General features: G+C 46.8%; 1 protein-coding gene across 1 annotated transcript in view; it reads left to right on the forward strand.

Moving 5' to 3' along the window:
• Nucleotides 1-18,298, forward strand: part of RPAP1 (RNA polymerase II associated protein 1) — a 168,682-nt gene extending 150,384 nt beyond the window's left edge. Inside the window, exon 25 of the mRNA XM_059722972.1 lies at nucleotides 17,613-18,298. Within this exon, the coding sequence (XP_059578955.1) occupies nucleotides 17,613-17,816 (204 nt within the window). The 3' untranslated portion in view covers nucleotides 17,817-18,298. The remainder of the gene's footprint in view (nucleotides 1-17,612) is intronic.
• Nucleotides 18,299-20,230: the final 1,932 nt, after the last annotated feature.

The raw sequence follows: 20,230 nt of genomic DNA on the forward strand, positions 1-20,230 counted from the left end.
GATGTACCACCTTGTTTTGTGGTGTGCATCAATTTGTACATTGATTTGAGCAACAATTTATGAAACAATCCTCCTTTGCAGCAGTGTGCTATTTGAAAGTTACACAACATCCTGTAGTAGAAAATGACTAGACCATGACTAGATATCATTTAGTCCAGCCTCCAAACTCAGTCAAGCCTCTTTAGGGACAATTATATTTTCAATTCTAAAATAAGAAAAAAGCTCATATAACTAAATGCTAATATTTTTCTCTTGACAATGCCAGTGTCTCAGTTTTAATTAAAAATGTGTTTAAAATAGTGAATCACTTTCAGAGACTTTTAATAAAATGATAACTTTTATTGCCAAAGTTCTAAAATATTCAGAATTGGAGTTTAAAGAGAAAATGCTGCTGAAGGATGGCTTTCGGCATCACTGTACTGCTCCAAAACAGATCTTTTAAAAGCATCACTGCCCTCACTCAGTGAAAACAGTTTGGAGAAGCAGAATTATTTTATTCATTGCTAGATGATCTGCTAGGTACTAAATATTCCATGTGCCAGTTATGATTTTGCTGAGTATAAATTAGAAAACAGGCAATAAATGAAGTTACGGCCTACTTTTCTGTCATATGAATGACACGTATAACTCTGATACCACCCTTTTACTCAGATAACCTCTAGACACCAACCAATCAGTCAAGCAAACAAGTCATATCCCAAGCAGAGTTTTTGCCTCAAGTAAGAAGAAATAACATAGAGACTCCATTAAATTTCTATGAAAGACTTTGCTATTGGCATCTTCTTTGCATGCAAGTTGTGGTGATGGATAGCAGCATAAGATGCTAACAGAGAGAAGCTTGGAGGTGGGGATTGGAAGCCTGGACTTTTGGATTCTCTTCTTTGTTCCTTCACCAGTTTGTTTTATGAGTCTGAGAGAGTTATTTGATGTCTCTACAGCTCATTGTCCCTATCTGTAGAAACAGGAAACTTACACACCTTTTCTAGCTTACCAATATAAGGTTAGTGTGAAGTGTGATGTTTAATGGATTCTTTTACAGTGTTTTATATGTAAGTATATTTGCAAAGCATATATTATAATAAATCATAGTCACATTTCCTCCCTGAGAACCATTTCCCTCCAGCCTCTGTTAATGGTGAAAAAGTGGCAGATGGTCAGTACCATTGATTCCTTCTAGCTTCAACACTGTTAACCTACCCACTAAGTATAGAAAAGAAGTCAGCTATGACAAACCTGGTGCAGCCCTATTGATTGTAGAGCAGTTGCATCAAGAATTAATTTGGCTGTAGCAAACCTAAGTGGATGCAAAATCAAAGTTGTGATGAATTTATGCAAACTCTTCTGTGGATAACCTTAATGCCCTTTTTAGGAGTTGCTGTTTTTTAAGATGCATCAGGTCTGAAGCAGCAGCACAAGTCTGGTATTCCTGAAGTAGAATCCTAAATGGTAGTTAGGATAAGAAAGTGGCTAAACGTGATCTGTTGCAAATGACTGGTATCTTGAATGTGAGAAAGGGAAAAGCTTGCAGGTGGAGAAGCAGAACAAACAGTTGGGGATGGAACAGAGCCAGTTGCTGAATCCAATTTCTTGGGATTTTATCCAAAAACCATGTTTCTCTCCCCACAGATCTTAAACGAAAGCCAATTTCAAGAGAGAATCTGCTGGCACTGATAAATACAGGAAGGCACTCTAATGAGCAGCAGGTGCATATGTTAAGAGTGATCTGGGTAAGAAGAGAAATAATTCTTCCCTAGATTACACACAGACACTCTGCTAAAGGGGAACCTTCATCTGTAATTGCAGGTAACTTTCAATACACTGGCATTAATCATTAGAACTATCAGGTAATTAATTTTTACAACCCAGTAAATGTTATGCGCCTCAGTGACCTTATATAGTGAATTTGCTGTGACTGCAGGGGACCTTGCAGCTTCATTCCATTCAGGGGCTGATGAAAGTCCACACTCTGGTGTCACCCTGTCCTACACTCAATAAGATCAGAGAGGTCCAGCAAAGGCAACTGTTTATATCGCTGTTCCCAAGAAGTATTTTGCTGTGCCTATTACCCATGAGCTATAGTGGTGTTTTCTGTGTTCATTCCATCTTCTAACAGCCATTATCCTGTTTCTATACTCCTAGAGCTTGACTTTTTATTGTTGGCCCTCAGAGGGTTGTGCTTTGCTGTCTCTGCCTTCACAGGAAGGGCTGAAAGGGAGATTCACTGTTGGGGGAAGGTAGATGGCAACACACCATAGTGTAAGAAACCAGAATTGACAGCCAAGCCTCAGTTGATCCAGACATCAGGGATGGTTTCTCATAAAATATGTATGAACAGTACATCTTACAACTGTGCATCAGATGTGCTGGTGCAGGGCGTGGCACCATATGCAGTAGTGTAAAGGATGTCTTTGCAGTCCCTACAATATTCAGAAAGTTGGGAATTAGGGGGTTAATTTGTACCAGATGATTAGACATTCTCCAGGCTACAGAGGGGAGGTAGAAGAGCAGTTAAGCCAAAATATTGTAATAGTTCTGGAGCATCAAGTTCAAACCCTGTATGCTGCAAGCTGGCCCCAGGCAAACCAGCTGACATTAAGCTGAGCATGTTGTCATTTGGCTGCACAGTCCAAGATGACTGGTGCTAATGCCAGCTTCACTACCTGTGCCGGCATGTCTGTGCCTGTGTGTCTGTGCGTGTGTGTGTCTGTGTGGGGTTGAGGGGCTGTTTTTGGGGGGGAGTGAGGGGCACCAGTAGGGCTGGGGAGGCTGGGGGGGGGGAGGGGGAGTGAGGGGCACCAGCAGGGCTGTGGGGGCAGTGGGGGGCTTTTAATAATGGATTTGGGGGGCTTATCAGAGAATTTGCTATTTTTTATCAAAGAATTTGTGATTTTTTTAGCAGGGAAAATCAGGATCCCTGCTGATAGGATATCTTCCAGTTGCTTTTAACCCAGACAGACAGATGTAGAAGAAAAGTAGAAAGGAGAGATGTGAATTTTGGTAAAGATATAAAGGAAAGGAGAGACCCTGGATTAAGAAAAAGATAAATAAGGTGATGGAAAGAAAAAAGAGGGAGTATTGAGATGAGTAAGAACAAGACATTGGGGAGGGATGAAAAGAAAAGGAACCATTATGCGGTGGGGGAGGGGGGGATGAGAAGAGAAGCTGGAAAGGGTTCAATGACAGGAGGAGCAGGACAGAGCAAAGAGGAGTGACATGGATTAGCATGAACGACGCATGCCCCCAGAGGCTGAAGGGGCACAACAAGTGCCCGCAGGTGACAGTGGCATGGTGGCAGCGAGTGGGGAGCTCCTGTAGGTGGCTGTGGAGGTGTTGGGGGAAGGGAGGGTGGCGAGTGCCGACCGGTGATTGGTGACCACCCACAGATGCTGCCAGCAGTGTCAGCAGCAACCAGTGGCAATCAGTCTGCAGATGCCGCCAGCAGTGTTGGTGGCGGGGGGGGAAGGGATGGCGAGCAGCGACCACCCATAGGCGCAGCCAGTAGTGTTGGCAGTGCTTCTTTCAGGGGATGCACTGCCAATCTTGGGGTGGATGTGCACTCACATGCACCCCCAATGCCTCACCAATGTGGATTAGTAAAGAGGAAGAATTTGGGGAGAAGAGGAGAAACAAGTTGTGGAAACTAGAGGAACAAGCAAGAAATGGAGGAAGTGGAGAAGAGAGTAACTGAGGAAGGGAGAAGAGAATGCTAAACAAGGTGTGACGTGGCCAGATGAGAACTGGGGAAGCAGAGAGAGGATACCACATGTTAGGGAAAAGGAAAGAGGGAGACAATTTAACTCTAAGACTTAGAATATCTCAAAAAAACAGTTGATAAAACTGATAAATACTGGTACTTTATGTGGTTCAGTCGCATGAGAGTTCTTCCTTCTGGGCTGCAAGAAAGAGGGGATCTGATCTGTGATAACCTCAGATAAAGCAACACTTTCCAAGGCCAGTTTGGCAATGGACACATCCAGTAGTCTTTCCTGACCGAGAGCAGGAGGGGCTGGACCCGACGATCTATAAGGTCCTTTCCAGCCCCTAACATCTATGAAACTATGAATGCAGAGGTGAAGCTGAAGGCACAAATCTGAAAAAAATCCTCCTACAGCAGCTGTGCACAAAGAAGCAGGGTTCAGGTTTGAGGTAGGCATTTGAGAGCATGAGGAAATTGATTCTGATTTTTCCAGGGGAAAATCTGCCACTGTTGGGTTCAGGGTAAACCAATTTTATGGGCTGCATCATGTCTTTGCAGCTTTTTCAGATCAGGATAGTTCAAATTGCCATTGGTTAACCTGCCCTTGTGTCCTTGGCTTCAGTCTCCCAAAGGGGAGGACTCTTTATTGTAGAATCAGCGCAGCGCAATACACCATTTGGCCATTAATAAAATTCCAGGCCTACATTTATGGATAATTAGACACAACAGCTGCTATTGCTTTTGGTTGTGTGCCATGCAAACTTTTGAAGTAATAATAATAATTACAGCTTCTTATGTTTATACACATTTTTTATCCTGGGTACGTGTGACCATACTCAGGCAGTGTTAGCATACTGAGAGGATGTGGTTCTCTTTTTCATTTGCATTCCTTCACTGGTTTCTGTCACTTATTTGGAGGTGGTAGGTACCCAAATGGTGCAAACCAGCACCTGAAAATAACATTTTTTGCAGTTAAATAATCCCTGTCTTCCAAGTTCTCACAGTACTTTCTGATGGTGGGCAAATGTAACTCCTATATACAGATGTGGCAGAAAGATCTGATTCAGACACTTGTGTCACGTAATCTTATCTAAAAAATTTAACAGAATTTATAGTCTAAGGAAATGAGCAATGGCAGGGGCCAAAGCTTAACAAATGTCTTTTTTAATGCCAGTTCAGAAACATGACTCCCACTATGTTAGTCACTAGCTCCCTGTCATGCCTTATGTGACACCACACTTAAAGACCAGCAAAATACAGTTATGAAGTATGAACATTTTAGCATTAAATAAAGAAAAATGATTAAAACTGGAAAAAACCAGAACACATGCAATAAACAACAAATACCTGCGTTTTGGTCTCTTTTGTATGATGTCTTTGTGGAGAGCTTTCAACAGAAATTGTATCTTTAACTATGTCTGCCTTTGAAAGGGGCCAAAATACTTTGTTCCCCAAATTAGTAATGATTCTTGTCTCAGTGTATTATAGGTAACTAAAACAGTTTATAGATGGGCAAAGAAATTCATTTAAGGGTTACTAAATACTGTTTGGTTTATTGTGGATAACCTAAACTGTTTATAAATCTGCAGATGTGAATAGTTTCAACCACAAAGCTAATGCAGTCCTGAGGTGTATTAGGTGGCATATGTTCAATAGAGACAAGAAGATGCTATTGCCCTTGTACAAGGTACTGGTAAGACCCCCGTTTAGACTATTGTGTGCAGTTCTGGTCATTGTTGTTCCAAAATGATTAATTTAAATTGGAACAGGTGCAAAAAAAGCTCAGTAAATCAAGGGAATATGCAGACCTTTGCTTATGAAAGAAGATTAAAGATCTTGGCATGTTTAGTGTAACAAAGGGGAGATTGAGAGGGGATATTATTATTTTTTAGTTATATTCATGGGGTATATATTAGGTTCCTTCTACATGTTTCACTTAAGGCATGATTAATCAGGTAATCACGACTTAAGTAGTCACCCAGCTATACATTCAGCTAATTAATGGCATGAAAAAACAAGCAATAATCTATAAAGTTATCCCACACAAATGTGTAATAATTTTGTAGCTTGTTCTAATCATGCTATTGATAGAATGCATGGCAAAGTGCTCCCCTGTGTCTGGAAGCCCCATTAGCTGAGGGGACCCCACCAGCCCTGCAGTTGACAAGGCTTGCAGCGGCAGCAGCATTCTCTTGTGCTGCCTGCACTATGAACTCCGCAGTCACGTGGGTTGTGGGGCTTGCAGTGGGGGCAGTGTGGGGGAACACTGCTGCTGCTGCAAAACCTATACCTCATGAGGATCTCAATGGTGGCAGCATTTTCCCTGTAGCCTCTGCTACAAGCCCGACAGCCAATGATGTGCACAAAAGGGGCAGTTTTCCTGGTACTGCCTCCACTGTGAGCCCTGCAGCCCATGTTGGCTGTGGGGTTGGCAGTGGGGGCAGTGTGCAGAATGCTGCTCCCACTGTGAGCCCTGCCAAATCCCATCTGCTGGAGGGCTTGCAGCCATGGGAGCTGGTGCAGAGGGAGCTCGGTATCATGATCCCAGGCTCCCCCTGCACTGGTGATAAGGCATGATGGGATCTAATGTGGAATCCCACAATCGTGCCTCCTTCCATGGATGTAAGGCATGGCAGGAGGCATGATTGTGTGGATCATGCATTAGATCCTATTGTGCCTTTACCTGCATGTGTAGAGGGACCCTTGGGGTAGGGGATGGACTTTTGGCCCCCCTCCCCCTGCCCTACATCTCAGAAACCCCCCGCCACCAACACAAGACCAGATGGCTCAAGGCCAGAAACAAATTCACAAGGGGGAACTCAGAAGTTTTCTATCAGAGAAGTAGTTTTGGCATGGTCCTCCAAGCAGAGGGGTGGGAGTAAGAAACCTGTATTAATAAGTTTTTGGAAATTATGATATAACTAGCCAATTGCCCGTCGAGAATGATTGGGGAGGGAGAGCGTGGGTGGGGACAAAGCGCCACCACCCACCACCCTGTGCTGCCGTCACCTCCCAGGAGCGTGGCGGGGCAGGGAGGGGGAAACTTGCCCTGGTGTCACCTCCATCCCCCTCTGCCGGCACCCTGTGCCGCCACTGTTGCCAATGCCATTGGCCTTGTCCTCCCTGCCGTCATGGTGGCGCACCACACTCTGATTGGTTGTTTCACTAACCAATCTTAGTGCTCCAAGAGCATTATGGACAGACGGACTAAGCCCTTTATTATATAAGAATAGGGGAGGGATTTATTATGTCAACCATCAGCACAAGTGAGTTGTGGAATTATACATTTGCGCTCCTCAACTTAAGGCAGAAGTATGCTGGGTGTCTGGTAGATTCATGCTTCCAGAGTTTTTTTGCTGATGGCTTTGTTGAGCCAGGGAGGATTCTTTCCCCCTTATGAATACAACTAGCTTTTATATGGTTTTTTGCCCCTTCTTCTGAAGTACTGGAAAATGACCACACTTAAGGCTGAGTGTTTTTGGCTGGGGTATGCTGAAAGTTTGCTGGTAATTAGACAAATCTGGTACTTAGAGTGAAGGCTTTTGCCTTCCTCTGGCATGTAGGCATTTTCCACATCCTAGGAGCTTCTGAGCATATATTAACCACTTACTTCCCTGTCACTGCAGTGGAAGGGCATTGGCAGTACACTCATCTCCTTTGCTTTTATTTATGGCTTGCTGTAAAATGCTTCTGGTATCGCTGGTTTTGTACCTTGTAGATGTATGTGAGTACTGGAAGTGGCAATTTAGAGGAATCCTTGGATAAATGAGAAGGCCCCTTCTGGTCTTATGTTCCTAAATACTATGAAACCAGGCAAAATATTTAAATTGGTTACTTCAATAAGCTGTTCAAGTAGTTGTCAAGAGACTGAAAAGTCAATGAATATCAAGGACCTTCAAAATGATTCCACTTCTTTTCCCTTCCTTGCTTGCCAAAATTTAACCATGTCTTCTTACCAGGAAAATTGTGTTGTTTACCAGAAGAAGCTGTTAATATTTTAAATAAGAATAGTAGCTCACTATATCATTCAAATTATAAGAAAATATTAAATCTATTCCTTGGCAGTCTTTTATAGCTTCCTCTTACTCACAATGATGGAGTTTCAGTAATGGCATTGCATTGCAGGATCAATGCCAATTTGTGACAGCTGCTCTATTTTTATGTTGGGTTGTAACTTTTGTTCTGTATTCTTCTTCCTAGTTATCTGATGGACAGGCAGATCTGTAATGTAAATTTTCGGATGTGAAAAGATATAGTTATTAGGACAATCCAAAAGATCTTTATAACCACATCCATCTGTGAAGTCATGGAAGGGGGAAAAACACACCTTTTTCAGGCTTGACTGCATTCAGAATTAGCTGTTGGCAACTTTTCATTGTATTCACCCCTTCTTTCATATGTTTTGGTCACATCTTCAGCTCATGAATATGCAGTCTCTTTAACGCATATATTTATCCCTGAATTTACAGTCTAACATATGTATGTGCAGCATATATTTAGTTCTCTTTGTTCTTATGGGAAAATCTTGGAACATCTTTAAAGTTAGATTTGGGAGGTGGGGGGGTTTAATACGTTTATAAAGTTCTTTTATAATAGCCATTTAGTTTAACTAGCGCTTAAAAGCAGTTGAAATTAGTTTCAAATATGTTCAAACTATCTTACTTTGTATATACTACTCTCTCAGCTCTCAAAATAGCCTATTAATTATTTCTTAAAAAGAGGGCTTGGAGGAAAATATAGTTGATATAATCAGCCTTTACATGCCCATAAAAAGGAGTGGACAGATTATTTATACCATATTTTACTTCTGAACCCAGTTTTACACCCAAAAGAACAGGGGTGTAAACCATACAGGTGTGGATTACCCTGGGTAGCAGTCTATTTACTGGTTCATAACCACCTATTGGTGAGACGTACTATCCAACTAATGTATGTAGCTATCCTGAGGTAGTGGCATCTCTGTTCACTCTGGATCCCTGTGTTCTTTACATCTGTGTACAAATGTAAAGATGCACCCACCCAGAACCTTTAAGCTCAAACAGTCATTATTGAAGTCATCACCTTTTTTCCAAAGCTTTTGAAGAGGTGAGTTTTGTCATTCTGAATCTAGCTAAGAAAGTTTCTTAAACATTGCTAGATAAGAATATAATTCTACAATTATAAATATTCTGTACTTAAATAAGTTGTATTTATTTTATATATATAGGACTTAGTTCATCTGTCTGTCTGTCTGGCCGTAATACTCTTGGAGCACTCTGATTGGTTGTCTTGGCAGCCAATCACAATGCTTACTGAAACAACCAATCAGAGTGCTCCACACAAACAGACATACAAGGCAGAGTGCCGTCATGATGGCAGAGATGCAAAGGATGTAGCAGGAGGACAAGCCCAGCACTATACCACCACCATCCTGCACCGCCACAGCCTCCAAGGAGCAGGGCAGGGGGTGGGAGGGAAGGACGAGGCCACCACCTGGAGGTGGCAGCAGCGCAGGGTTGTGGCAGAGGGGGATGGAGGAGACAGTGAGGCAAGCTTCCCTCCCCCACCCCACCCTGCTCCTGGGAGGCAGCAGCGGCATGGGGTGGTGGGTAGCGGTGCTCTGTCCCCCCCCCGCCTCCTCCCCTCACCCCGTCATTCTTGACAGGAGATTTGCTAGTATTAAATAACCATGCTATGTTGTACATAAATTATGCTATTCCTATCATTTCTTGATACCCTTGTTATGCCTGTTAAGGTATATTATAGTTGCTACTATACATCTCAGAAAAGGCTGGTCATCACAAATATTTAAAAAGACATAAACATTTTCCAGTCCTGTTTATACCACTGACGGGAAATATGTTTTAGGCAGAAGTGAATAACGTGTTCTCTAAATCATTTCCAACCATTAATGTTGTGTTGATATTTGAAGGCCTTAGAGTACACAAAAGTATTTTCTCATATAAGAAAATCTTTAGCACCTTTTGAATGGGTTTAAATCTGAGGGGTTTTCTTGTTTTGCAACAAGTGGAATAACGCCTGCTTTATGACGCATTTTAAAGCTATGATTATTCAGTTTTACATTTCTCTTTTCTCCCAGTCAGAATATTCTTACATTCTGTTAGTCAGGACTCTTTCTAAAACATAAATATTTTTAAAAAAATGTTTTCTTGGGATAAAGATCGTGTTTAAATCAAGCTGAGCCTTGTTGTATGAGGAGACAAGCTTGGTGATTGTTTAATTCTTGAACAAATAGTTGCTAACTTTGTAATCCTTCTTTTTTAGTACATTTACAGATTCCTGTAAAGATCTCTCAGATGCTTTCTACAAAGTAGAAACCCGAACAACCAGTGTTTAAATACAATTTCCAGAATGTAGCCTAAAAGGAAGTAGTATAGAAAATTAAAGGAGGATGGAAGAGTTATCCCAGCTGACACTTACCGCTGGGTGATAGAAATCAGAAACCTTCCTGGAGTTTCTTTAATCAGCGTGAACTTCTCAGCCAATAAAACAAGCAACCAAATAGCCATAAAAATATAATAGTATATTTTACAAGCACGATTGATATACAAATAATTGAAGGTAGATCTTAAAATTCAGTAAAGCTACAAACAAGTTCACCATGGCCTAACATTATAAGAATGCATATCAATAATTTGCAATAATAATAATGTTTTGAACCCATTTGAGGTTTCCCCAATTTATAGGCTTGGAGATCTGCGTAGACCATGTCTTCACCTTTGAAGAATGGAGGTTTGAAATGGAGAGATACAACAGTATTCATCTCTGGCTCATCAATAACAAGCCCCATCCACTTTCCTTATAGGAGGGAAAGTCATTGGAACACAGTGACTATACAGTAGAGGAGGCAACTGGAAACTTCCCCCTGAACACAGAACATGCTTTGTGTGGGACAAAATGGGGAAGCTACAAAAATAATTTACTGCAACCCTATTTTCTTATATTCAGTAACTGATAGTCTCTTCCTTTTATATTTTGGGCTAGATCCAACTAAGGGCTTACACAATTACAAGTTAGAGACCACGATACCCCAATAATGGCTTCAAGAACCAGTGCTAGCTGCTATTCAGTGGCCACATCTACACAAGACGCTGGCTGTCCAGTCTTTACTGTGCAGTTATTTCATATTTATATAAACAAGTACTAAATGACTGCACAGTCACCGGAGTTACTGTGCAGTAGCTTTACTGAATGGCTTTTAGGTGATGTTGACTGTGCAGTAGTCTGTTACTACTGTGCAGTAGCATTGTCTCACACTTCCTGCCACACAACACTACTGCACAGTAGTAACGAGCTACTGCACTGTCATCATCTCGTGTAGACACGGCCAGTAAGATGGGTAAGTTAGGCACCTCAAAATGAGATTCAGAACAACCAGCACACTAAGCAGGGAGGTGCCAAAAGCTAGCCAATAGGAAACAGTGAGAACAGGAGTGTGTCTGAATTCTCTACTCCTCTCTGAAATTCAATTACCGCACTAATAGCCAGAGGAAGTAGCTTCTGCCCCAAACTTCCCTGCCCCTCATAATCCATTTTTATAGAGCAGGTCTCCTAGATCCACACCTCTATTTCCATTCCTACAGAAACTAAATGCATTCATTGCATCTGTTTTCACTATGGAAGGTGTTAGGGAAATTCTGTCACCAAATCCACTCCTCTCCAGGGATAAATCAGTGGAGCTGACCCAAACTGAGGTTTCAATATATGAGGTTGTAGAGGAAACTAAATGAGGGGTACTCAACCTGTGGCCTGTGAGTCAAATGCAGCCCACGGAGCCCTTGCATCTGGCCCATGGGGCTCCCCATGGATCAGGAAATTTGGTGGCAGGGGATCAGTGGCCATATGGCAACATTTCCCCTGCCAAATTCCTAACCCCAAGCCCTGCATGGCAGGCTGGGCTGCAATCCCTTCTCCCATGTGGCTGGGCCACACTGCTCCCACCTTGTGGATTGGGTCCAAACAATATCCCCTTTCCTCCCTGTAGGGCTGAGTTGGAGCCTGGCTATGCCCCTCTACCCCAGAGGGCCATGCCATGCCTCCTTCCCTCTCCTCAAGGCTGGACTGGAGCCTGGCCACACCCCCTCCCCTCTGCAGAGCAGGGACATGCCCCTTTCTCCCTCCTGAACAGGGCCAAGCCACACCCCTTCCCTCTCCATGGGGCCAAGTCAAACTCCTTTCCCCTGTGGGGAGTGTGTTGGGACCAGCCTGCCTCCCTCCACACTCCACACAGCCAGATGGTGCCCACTGTGCCTGCCCAGGCACTGGCTTGGGAACACTGGTTGGATCCAGCCTGCAGATGGACTGGGCATTGTCAATCTGGCCTGCCAGGCAAAAAGGTTGAGCAGCACTGAACTAAACAGTAGCAAACTATCACTAAAACCAGCCTCAGTTCCAGAAGATTGAAGGGGGTTGCTAATGAGACTCCTATATTTAAAAAAAGCACTAGAGGGAACTGAGGGAGCTATACGCTGGTGACTCTGGGAGGTGGCGGTGATGCAGGGTGGTGGGTAGCAGCGCTGTGTCCCCACCCTCCCCCCCATCATTCTTGACAGGCAGTTGGCTAGTAATAATATAATTGCTCAGCACATGGGTGAACATGACTTGCTGGGGAGGAATCAACACAGATTTGTTGACACCACCAATGAAATGCAGGAGGAATTCTATGCCAACCTTGACCAAGTCCTTTCTGAAATTCTGGAGGGAGACACATTTATTCCTCTTGGTGATTTCAACACCAGAGTCAGAAGGGACTCTAATCTCTGGAACAGAACCATTGTGAAGGAAGGAGTAGGAAAGGTCAACTCCAGTGGCACCCTCCTCTTGACCAAATCCACAGAACATGAACTCACCATCAATAACAAGACAAGGCTAAGGAGATTCAACATCTAGCTGACATCTATGATATGCCTGGTTTCTTCAGTGCCACCAAAGCCATCCATGGTCTGAGCACTCAGGAATCAATCCCCTTGAGACCTCAGGATGGAGGAGACCTGATCAAGGAAAGGGGAGCCATCAGTGCACATTGGAAGAAGCATTTTGAAGACCTCAATCAAGACTCTATTGTTGAAGAAAATGTTCTCAACTCCATCCTGCAATACCCAGTCAAAGATGATCTCAGAATCCCTCCAACCCTAGATGAGGTGAGGAAAGCAATCAAGTAGATGAAGAATGAAAAGGCATCTGGAGTGGATGGAATCCCCTTGGAAATCTTCAAGCAGCACGGAGAGGAGCACACATCATAGCTTCATACCCTCATCTTAAGGATCTGGAATGATGAGGAAATCTCAGATGACCTCAGGAAAGTCATGTGACAGTCTGCAAAGAAAGGAAACAAGTCAGACTGTGGAAACTACAGAGGCATTGCCTTGCTGTCCACCACAGGAAAGACCATTGCGAGAACCCTCCTGAGCCATGTCCTTCCACTTGCTGAAGAGCTTCTCCTGATCTGAAACCAAGCTCATAGTTTATCAAGCAGTCATGATCCCCACCTTGCTGTACAGAGCTGAGATATGGACAATGTACAGGAGACATCTAAAGCTGCTGGAGAAGTACCATCAATGCTGCCTGCAGAAGATCCTCCAAATTCAGTGGGAAGACAAATACACCAATGTTAGCTTCCTCCTGCAGCAAACACCATGAGTATGGAGGTGATGATCATTTGACATCAACTTTGTTAGGCCAGTTATGTCATCTGGATGTCCAATTCTAGACTCCCAAAGCAATTTTTATTCTCCCAGCTCAGCAAAGGTGTACACTCAAGAGGAGGGCAAAGGAAGTGTTTCAGGGATCTCCTCAAGATCAATTTAAAAAAAAAGCAGTATCAATGCCAATTTGTGGGAGACTATCACCCAGGACTGCCCCAGATGGAGAAAAAGTCTGCTGCAGGGATCTCAGTACTTTGAAACCTCATGACAACAGGAGATGGAAAAGCGGGAGCAACAGAAACAGTATGTCATGGACCAAATCAAGACCAGTGCCACCCACCCCACGTGGAAACACAAGTCCGAGCTGCATAGTTTGTTGATCCAAGACGGGCCTCATTAGGCATCTTCAGACACACAGATAAGACGATCATGAAAACAATCATCCTCAATTGCAAGCGATTGCCAAAGAGAAGATTTACTCTCTCACAAGACAAGAATTAGGGATCACAAAATGAAACTAGTAGGTAGTAAGTTTAAAACTAATAAAAGGAAGTTCCTTTTCACACAGCATATAACTAAAGTGTGGAACTCATTGCCACAAGATGTTGTGGAAGCTGGCAGTTTAGCCAGATTCAAATTCTTGGAGGAATGGGGCTTCAGCGGCTATTGAACATGGGAATTAGGGATGCAGCCCCTGAATCAGAACTTCCTAAACCTTGAATGCTGAAGGTTACAAGTGAGAGAAACAGTGGAGAAAACCCTTGGTCATACCCAGTTCACTCTCCCACTCAGCATTCACTGTCTGCCACTATATAACACAGGCCTATTTGCCACTTTAAGAGACCATGGGCCTGGGTCCACCAAGTAAAACTAAAAGCCTCCCTTAGAAATGGAGGCTACTGGGAAAGTGGCAACTGATTTATGGGCATAAAAGATAACAAAACAGGGACAGGAGTGAGGTCAAAGGTTCAAAATGAATGAACTGAGGGAGGACACTGAGCAGAGCACATTGGACAGTGCCTACTGGCCCTTGAAAGAGTCCAAGGAGCCAGTGGAACTGCCCAGTGAAACTCTGCCTGGAGACATGGTCAGACAAGGGACAGGAAAGCAGACCCACAGTCTTCAGTGGTCCTCCCAGCCAGAGCCTCCTTCCTGGTGAAACAGATGGTTAGCTTGGCTAGGGCCAGAAAGAGGTTGACAAGGCTGCTGAGGCAGACCATGCCCTACCCACCATCCTGCAAGGGGAGTCTCAGGAGTCCTTCAGAGATTCAGTGCTATCCTGTCCTGAAGACCCCAGTGCCTATCTCTGGAGCCTGGCCAGGAGCTCCAAGGGCACAGGCAGGGTGTTGAAGTGATGCCAGAGCATGGACAGGAGCAGCTGGTTGATGACCAGTGCCCTTCCATGAAGGGAGAGATTTTAGGCCTATGCTTGAATCAGAGCACTCACAGTGAAGAAAGGGAACTGGGTGTGGGCAAAAATGCACTAATGCAAGGAGTCTGGGGAATAAACAGGAGGAACTGGTCCTTCTGCTAAACAAAAATGACTGCAATCTCATAGGGATACTGGAGACCTGCTGGGACTCCTCCTATGACTGGATTATGAGTAGAGATGGTTATATCCTGTACAGGAGAGAGTACTGAAAAAAGGGGCAGGGGTGTACCTCTCTATGTGAAGGAGAGCTACACGTCCCTTCAAGCTGAGATTGTTATCCAAGGAGGATGACTGGAGACCCTTTGGGTTAGAATATGAGGGGAACATGGTGAAGGGGATACAATGGTAGGAGTCTACTACAGACCTACAAATTGGGAACAAGAGCTTGACCAAGAATTCGCCAGGGAACTGGCCGAGGCTGCATGCTCTCAGTGCATGGCTGTCATGGGAGACTTCAACTATCCGGACATCTCATGGGAAGAGCACTTGGCCAAATCCGATCAGTCTCAAAGCTTCCTTACATGCGTGGATGAGCTCTACCTGTCTCGAGAGGTTTACAGGCCAACAAGAGGAAAGGCGCTGCTGGACCTGGTACTGGCCAAAGGGGATGATCTAATCAGTGACCTAAGAATCAAAGGGAAGCTGGGTGACAGTGACCACAAGTTGATCACTTTCACGTCCATCACAAAGCTGGCAAGTCAGCCAGCAATGCAGGAGTCCTTGACTTTAGGAAAGCTGACTTTCATAAGCTCAGGAGGCTTGTTCCTGAGCCCCTGAGAGGCCATGATTCCACAGGGAGGGGAGTTCATGATGAGTGGTTGCTCCTTAAGGAAGCGGTCCTAGAAGCACAAGAAGAGTCCATCCCAACCCATAGAAAAGGTGGTAAAAGGGCTCAACAACCCCCTTGGCTCAACAGGGAACTCGTGGACCTCCTATGTCTAAAAAGAGAGGCTTTTGGAAGACAGGAAACACCACTAAGGAGGACTATTCTGCACTGTTCCACACCTGTAGGGAGTGAACTAGGAAAGCCAAGGCTGCAACTGAACTCCAACTGGCTACATGAATCAAGGACAATAAAAAGTCCTTCTTCAGATATGTGGAGAGTCAAAAGAAAAACAAGGGCAACATTGGACCCCTGCTAAACCAGTTGGGGCAGCTGACTGCCGACACCCAGGAAAAAGCCAATATGCATAATGATTACTTTGCGTCAGTTTTTTACCAGCCCAAAGGGATCATCCTGCCTAACATGAAGTAGGATGACCAGGGCGAAGATAAATATATGCCCACCATTGGCATGGATCTTATGAGGGAGCATCCTGAGAGGCTGGACCCCCACAAATCAGCTGGTCCAAATAGATTGCACCCAAAAATGCTAAAGGAACTGGCAGACGTCATAGTGCAGCCACTGGCAAGGATATTTGAGAACTCGTGGTGCTTGGGCAAAGTACCCGAAGATTGAAAGAGGACCTTTGACCTGGTGCCCGATGATGTCCTCATGGAAAAATTGGGCACCTGCGGCCTCAACTACTCCACAGTCCAATGGCTGGGGAACTGGCTCTGAGGTTGGACTCAAAGAGTGGTAGTTGACTAAACTGAATCAACATGGCGCTCAGTGACTAGTGGTGTCCCCCAGGGCTCTGTTCTCCAACCTCTACTCTTTAATGATTTCATAAATGATCTGGACTCTGGTGTCAGAAGCAGACTGGCTAAGTTCACTGATGACACCAAACTTTGGAGGAGAGCGTCCACACTTGAGGATAGGTTGGTGATCCAGACCAACCTTGATAAGCTTGCAAGATGGGCGGATGAAAACCCGATGGCATTCAATACAGAGAAATGCAAGGTGCTCCACCTCAGGAAAAAAAACCTGCATCACACTTACTGGCTTGGCAATGCTAAACTCACTAGCACCATAACCGAAAGAAACTTGGGGGTCATGATTGGCCACAAGATGAACATGAGCCACCAATGCGATACTGCAGCTGGCAAAGTGAACAAAACGCTGGCTTGCATCTACCGATGCATCTCGACCAAGCCCCAGGATGTCATCTTCCTGCTGTACTCAGCCTTAGTGAGGCTGTAGCTGGAGTACTGCATCCAATTCTGGGCTCCACAATTCAGGAAGGACGTGGAGAAGCTTGAAAGAGTCCAGAGGAGAGCCACGTGCATGATCAGCGGGCAGGAAAATAGGCCTTATGAAGATAGGCTGCGAGCTATGGGGCTCTTCAGCCTGGAGAAGCACAGGCTTAGGGGGACTTGGTGGCAGCCTATAAGTACACAAGGGGTGTGCATCAGGATCTGGGGGAACACCTGTTCACCAGAGCACACTAAGGTATGACTAGGTCCAGCAGTCACAAACTCCTGCAAGACCGTTTTAGGCTGGACATAGGGAAAAAAACTTCTTTACTGTCCAAGCCCCCAAGGCCTGGAATAGACTCCCGCCAGAAGTGGTGCAAACACCTACTTTGAACACTTTTAAGATACATTTGGATGCCTATCTTGCTGGGATCCTTTGACCTTAGCTTACTTCCTGCCCATTGGGTGGGGGGTGGACCCAATGATCTTACAAGGTCCCTTCCAGCCCTAACGTCTATGAAATCTATGAAAATGTTTTATTTTTGTTTTTCAATTTTGGGGCAGCTGAGTCTGTTGAAGTCTGAGAAGTGAAGGAGCCAGCAGGCATGAAGGCTTGCTTTGTATCTCTGGGGTTTGGCATCATGCTGTGAGGGAAAAGGGGGATGTTTTGCAGCTGCCCGTGGCCTCTTTTTTGCTTGGTCGAGGGCTGTCTGCTCTGGGCTTTAAATTTTTCTTTCTTTCTTTTCTTTCTTTCTTTCACAAGGATATTTTCCACTCTTTCCTCGACTGCCCCCGGCTGCAGCCGCTCTTTGCCACCCTGGGAGCGCTGCTTCGGGCACTGGGCCGGGACTTCTCGGAGGATGTCTACATCCACTCCTTCCCGTACCAGGCGGCCGAGCGGGCCGTGGTCAGCCTGGCTAACTTCCTGCTGGGCCAGGTCAAGATGGCCACTCTGAAGAGCCGGTGAAACCAGCTCACCGGGACCGGGATGGTCGACGCCCTGCAGCTCTTCCGCCTGCTGGTGCGGGCCTGCCTCTCGCTCCAGTTCGAGCATGCTGTCCTCTGGCGGACGGTGCCCATCTTTGAGGAACGCTGGGCCCTCGAGGGGGCACTGTGCCAAGTCGAGGCGGGACGCCTGGTCCTTGCCCTGTGGCACCACCAGCTGCTCAAGGTGCAGAGACGCATCCAGTGGGCAGAGACCTCGGACTTTGTTCATGCAGACCGACCCCTGATGCCCCCATGGGTGTCCGGAACTGTAAATATGTAAATAGTCCTTTTGTTCGTTGTGGTTTTTTTATATTTTTTTAGTCTAGAGTGTACGGGCAGGCCTTGCAGGCCATGAGCCCAGGCCTTGTCCATGAGGCCCAGATCTTCGGGCCAACCTGTACATACTCTCTACTGGCCCCGATTTGTCACCCTCCCTGGAATAAATGCCTCTTAAAAGTCAAAGTCTTTCTTTCTTTCTTTCAAGATGGCCGCCGACAGGTGAAGCCCTTCTGAGCTCCTGCAGCTTGGGTGCCTTTTGCGTGTTCCCTGCACTCCGTGCCCCCCTGTTCCTCTCCCCATCCCTCCAAAAACCTTGCCTCTCCCCAGCCTGTCCTTGGGGACCCCCTCCCCGCCCCTTCCCCCGCTTTCTGAGCGTTTTTCCCCTGGGCTCTGGCAGCCTCGTTTGCCTCTGCCCCTCCCCCACCTGAGTTCTCCCTGTGATTCCTGCTGCCTCCCTCCCCAAGAGCCCCTTACCTTGGTCCCTGCCATCTCCCCCTGCCTTAGGGCTTGCCCTGAGCCCCTGCAGGGTTGCTCTGCCCCCCCTCAGGCCGATTTTGGGGCGTTTTCAGCCCCCTCCCAGTCCCCAGTGTCAGCCTGAGGCTTTTTTTTTTTTTTTTTCTTTTTCCCTCTCCCTCCCTGGAGAGTTAACCCTCTCCTGCTGGGATGCCTGCCAGCAGCCAAGGCACTTGGCATGGGGATGTCTCTACAGACCTTCCCCTCAGCCATGGCCTGCGGGTGCACGCCCCTCTCCACGTCAGGGTGGAGGACTGTGCCAGAGCTCTGGTGGACCTGCTGGGATGCCGGAGCGTCCGGTATGCCTCCCGGGTCAATTCGGTGCCCATTATCTATCTGAGCTCTCCCAACCTGGTGAGGGAGGTGTGTGCGGTGGGGCTGGAAGTCTCGGGGGTCCACCACTTGGTCATGCCCCTGGAGACCCTGGCAGTGCGGGTGGTGGCCTCCAACATGCCCCCGCACCTGTCAGACTGGGACCTCACCAATGCGCTCGAGTGCTACGGTGTCCTCACCAGCCCCTGGCGCAGGCTGACTATAGGGAGTAGGGAACCCAAGCTGAGACAGATCCTGTCCTTCCGGAGGCAGGCGTTCATGCTCCTCAAGGGTGCCTCCCTCCTTGACATTTGTCTCGCAAGGGAGGTCCTACGTAGTGTATTTCTCCCTGGGTGGGCATTCCTGCTGCCGCTGTGGCGGCAGCTCCCACTTAGCTGCCCAGTGCCCATTAGGGCAGTCAGCCAGTGCACCGGCTGCTGCACCCGCCCAGGAGGATGGTGCATCCACCTCTGGTGTGGGACCCTCATCAAAGGGTGGGGTTGGGAGATCTGCCAAGCCCCCCTCCACCCCTGCTCCATCTGAGGGGCTCGACCCCCTGGCAGTGGCATGCCACCCGAGGGGGGCCTGGGACATCCTCCCAGGTTTCTCCTGCCCCTGTCGTGGCTGATGCCCCGCCCAGTGGAGGGGCTGGGGAGTCCTCCCAGTTCCTTCCTGTCCCAGTTCCACCCAGGCTGGCTAGCGTCTCAAGCGCTGGGGCCCCGTCAGGTGGAGCACCCGAGAGCCCCCCTCCACCTCCCTCCACCCCTGCCCCAACCGAGGTGGTGGACCCGGAGGTGGCGAAACCCAAGCAGCCTGGCCTGCCTCCTACGTGGGAGGTGCCAGTTACTCCCAAAAAGGCGAAGAGCAAGAAGCAAAAAGGAGCGTCTAAAGGAGCTCCTGCCCCTTTGGGGCCTGTCTTGGACAGCACCGGGGAAAAGGCAGCCAGGGAACCTGAGCCCACTCTGCCTGCCCACCCGGAAACCCTGCCACCTCCGGCCATGACTGAGGGTGTCCCAGAGATGTCTGGCAACCCCTTGCCCCATCCCAGCCAATGGGGCCTGTGAGCGGCAAGGCAAGGGGAGAGTGCCTGCCTCCTGAGCAGCAGCAGGCACGGGAGACAGCAGAGAGTCTTGTCACCCCACCGCCCGCTCCCCTGCCCACTGAGGCCGATGAGGAGGAGGAGATGGAATGCCTGCGCTCTGAGTGCCGCAAGCTGCCCCGGGAGCGGGATGACATCTGCCCCCCAAAGCAGATGGGGATTGATCTCCCAGAGACAGTCCTCGACCCAGA

Source organism: Alligator mississippiensis, chromosome 2 (genome assembly GCF_030867095.1).
Source record: "Alligator mississippiensis isolate rAllMis1 chromosome 2, rAllMis1, whole genome shotgun sequence".
Classification (NCBI taxonomy): Eukaryota; Metazoa; Chordata; order Crocodylia; family Alligatoridae; genus Alligator; species Alligator mississippiensis.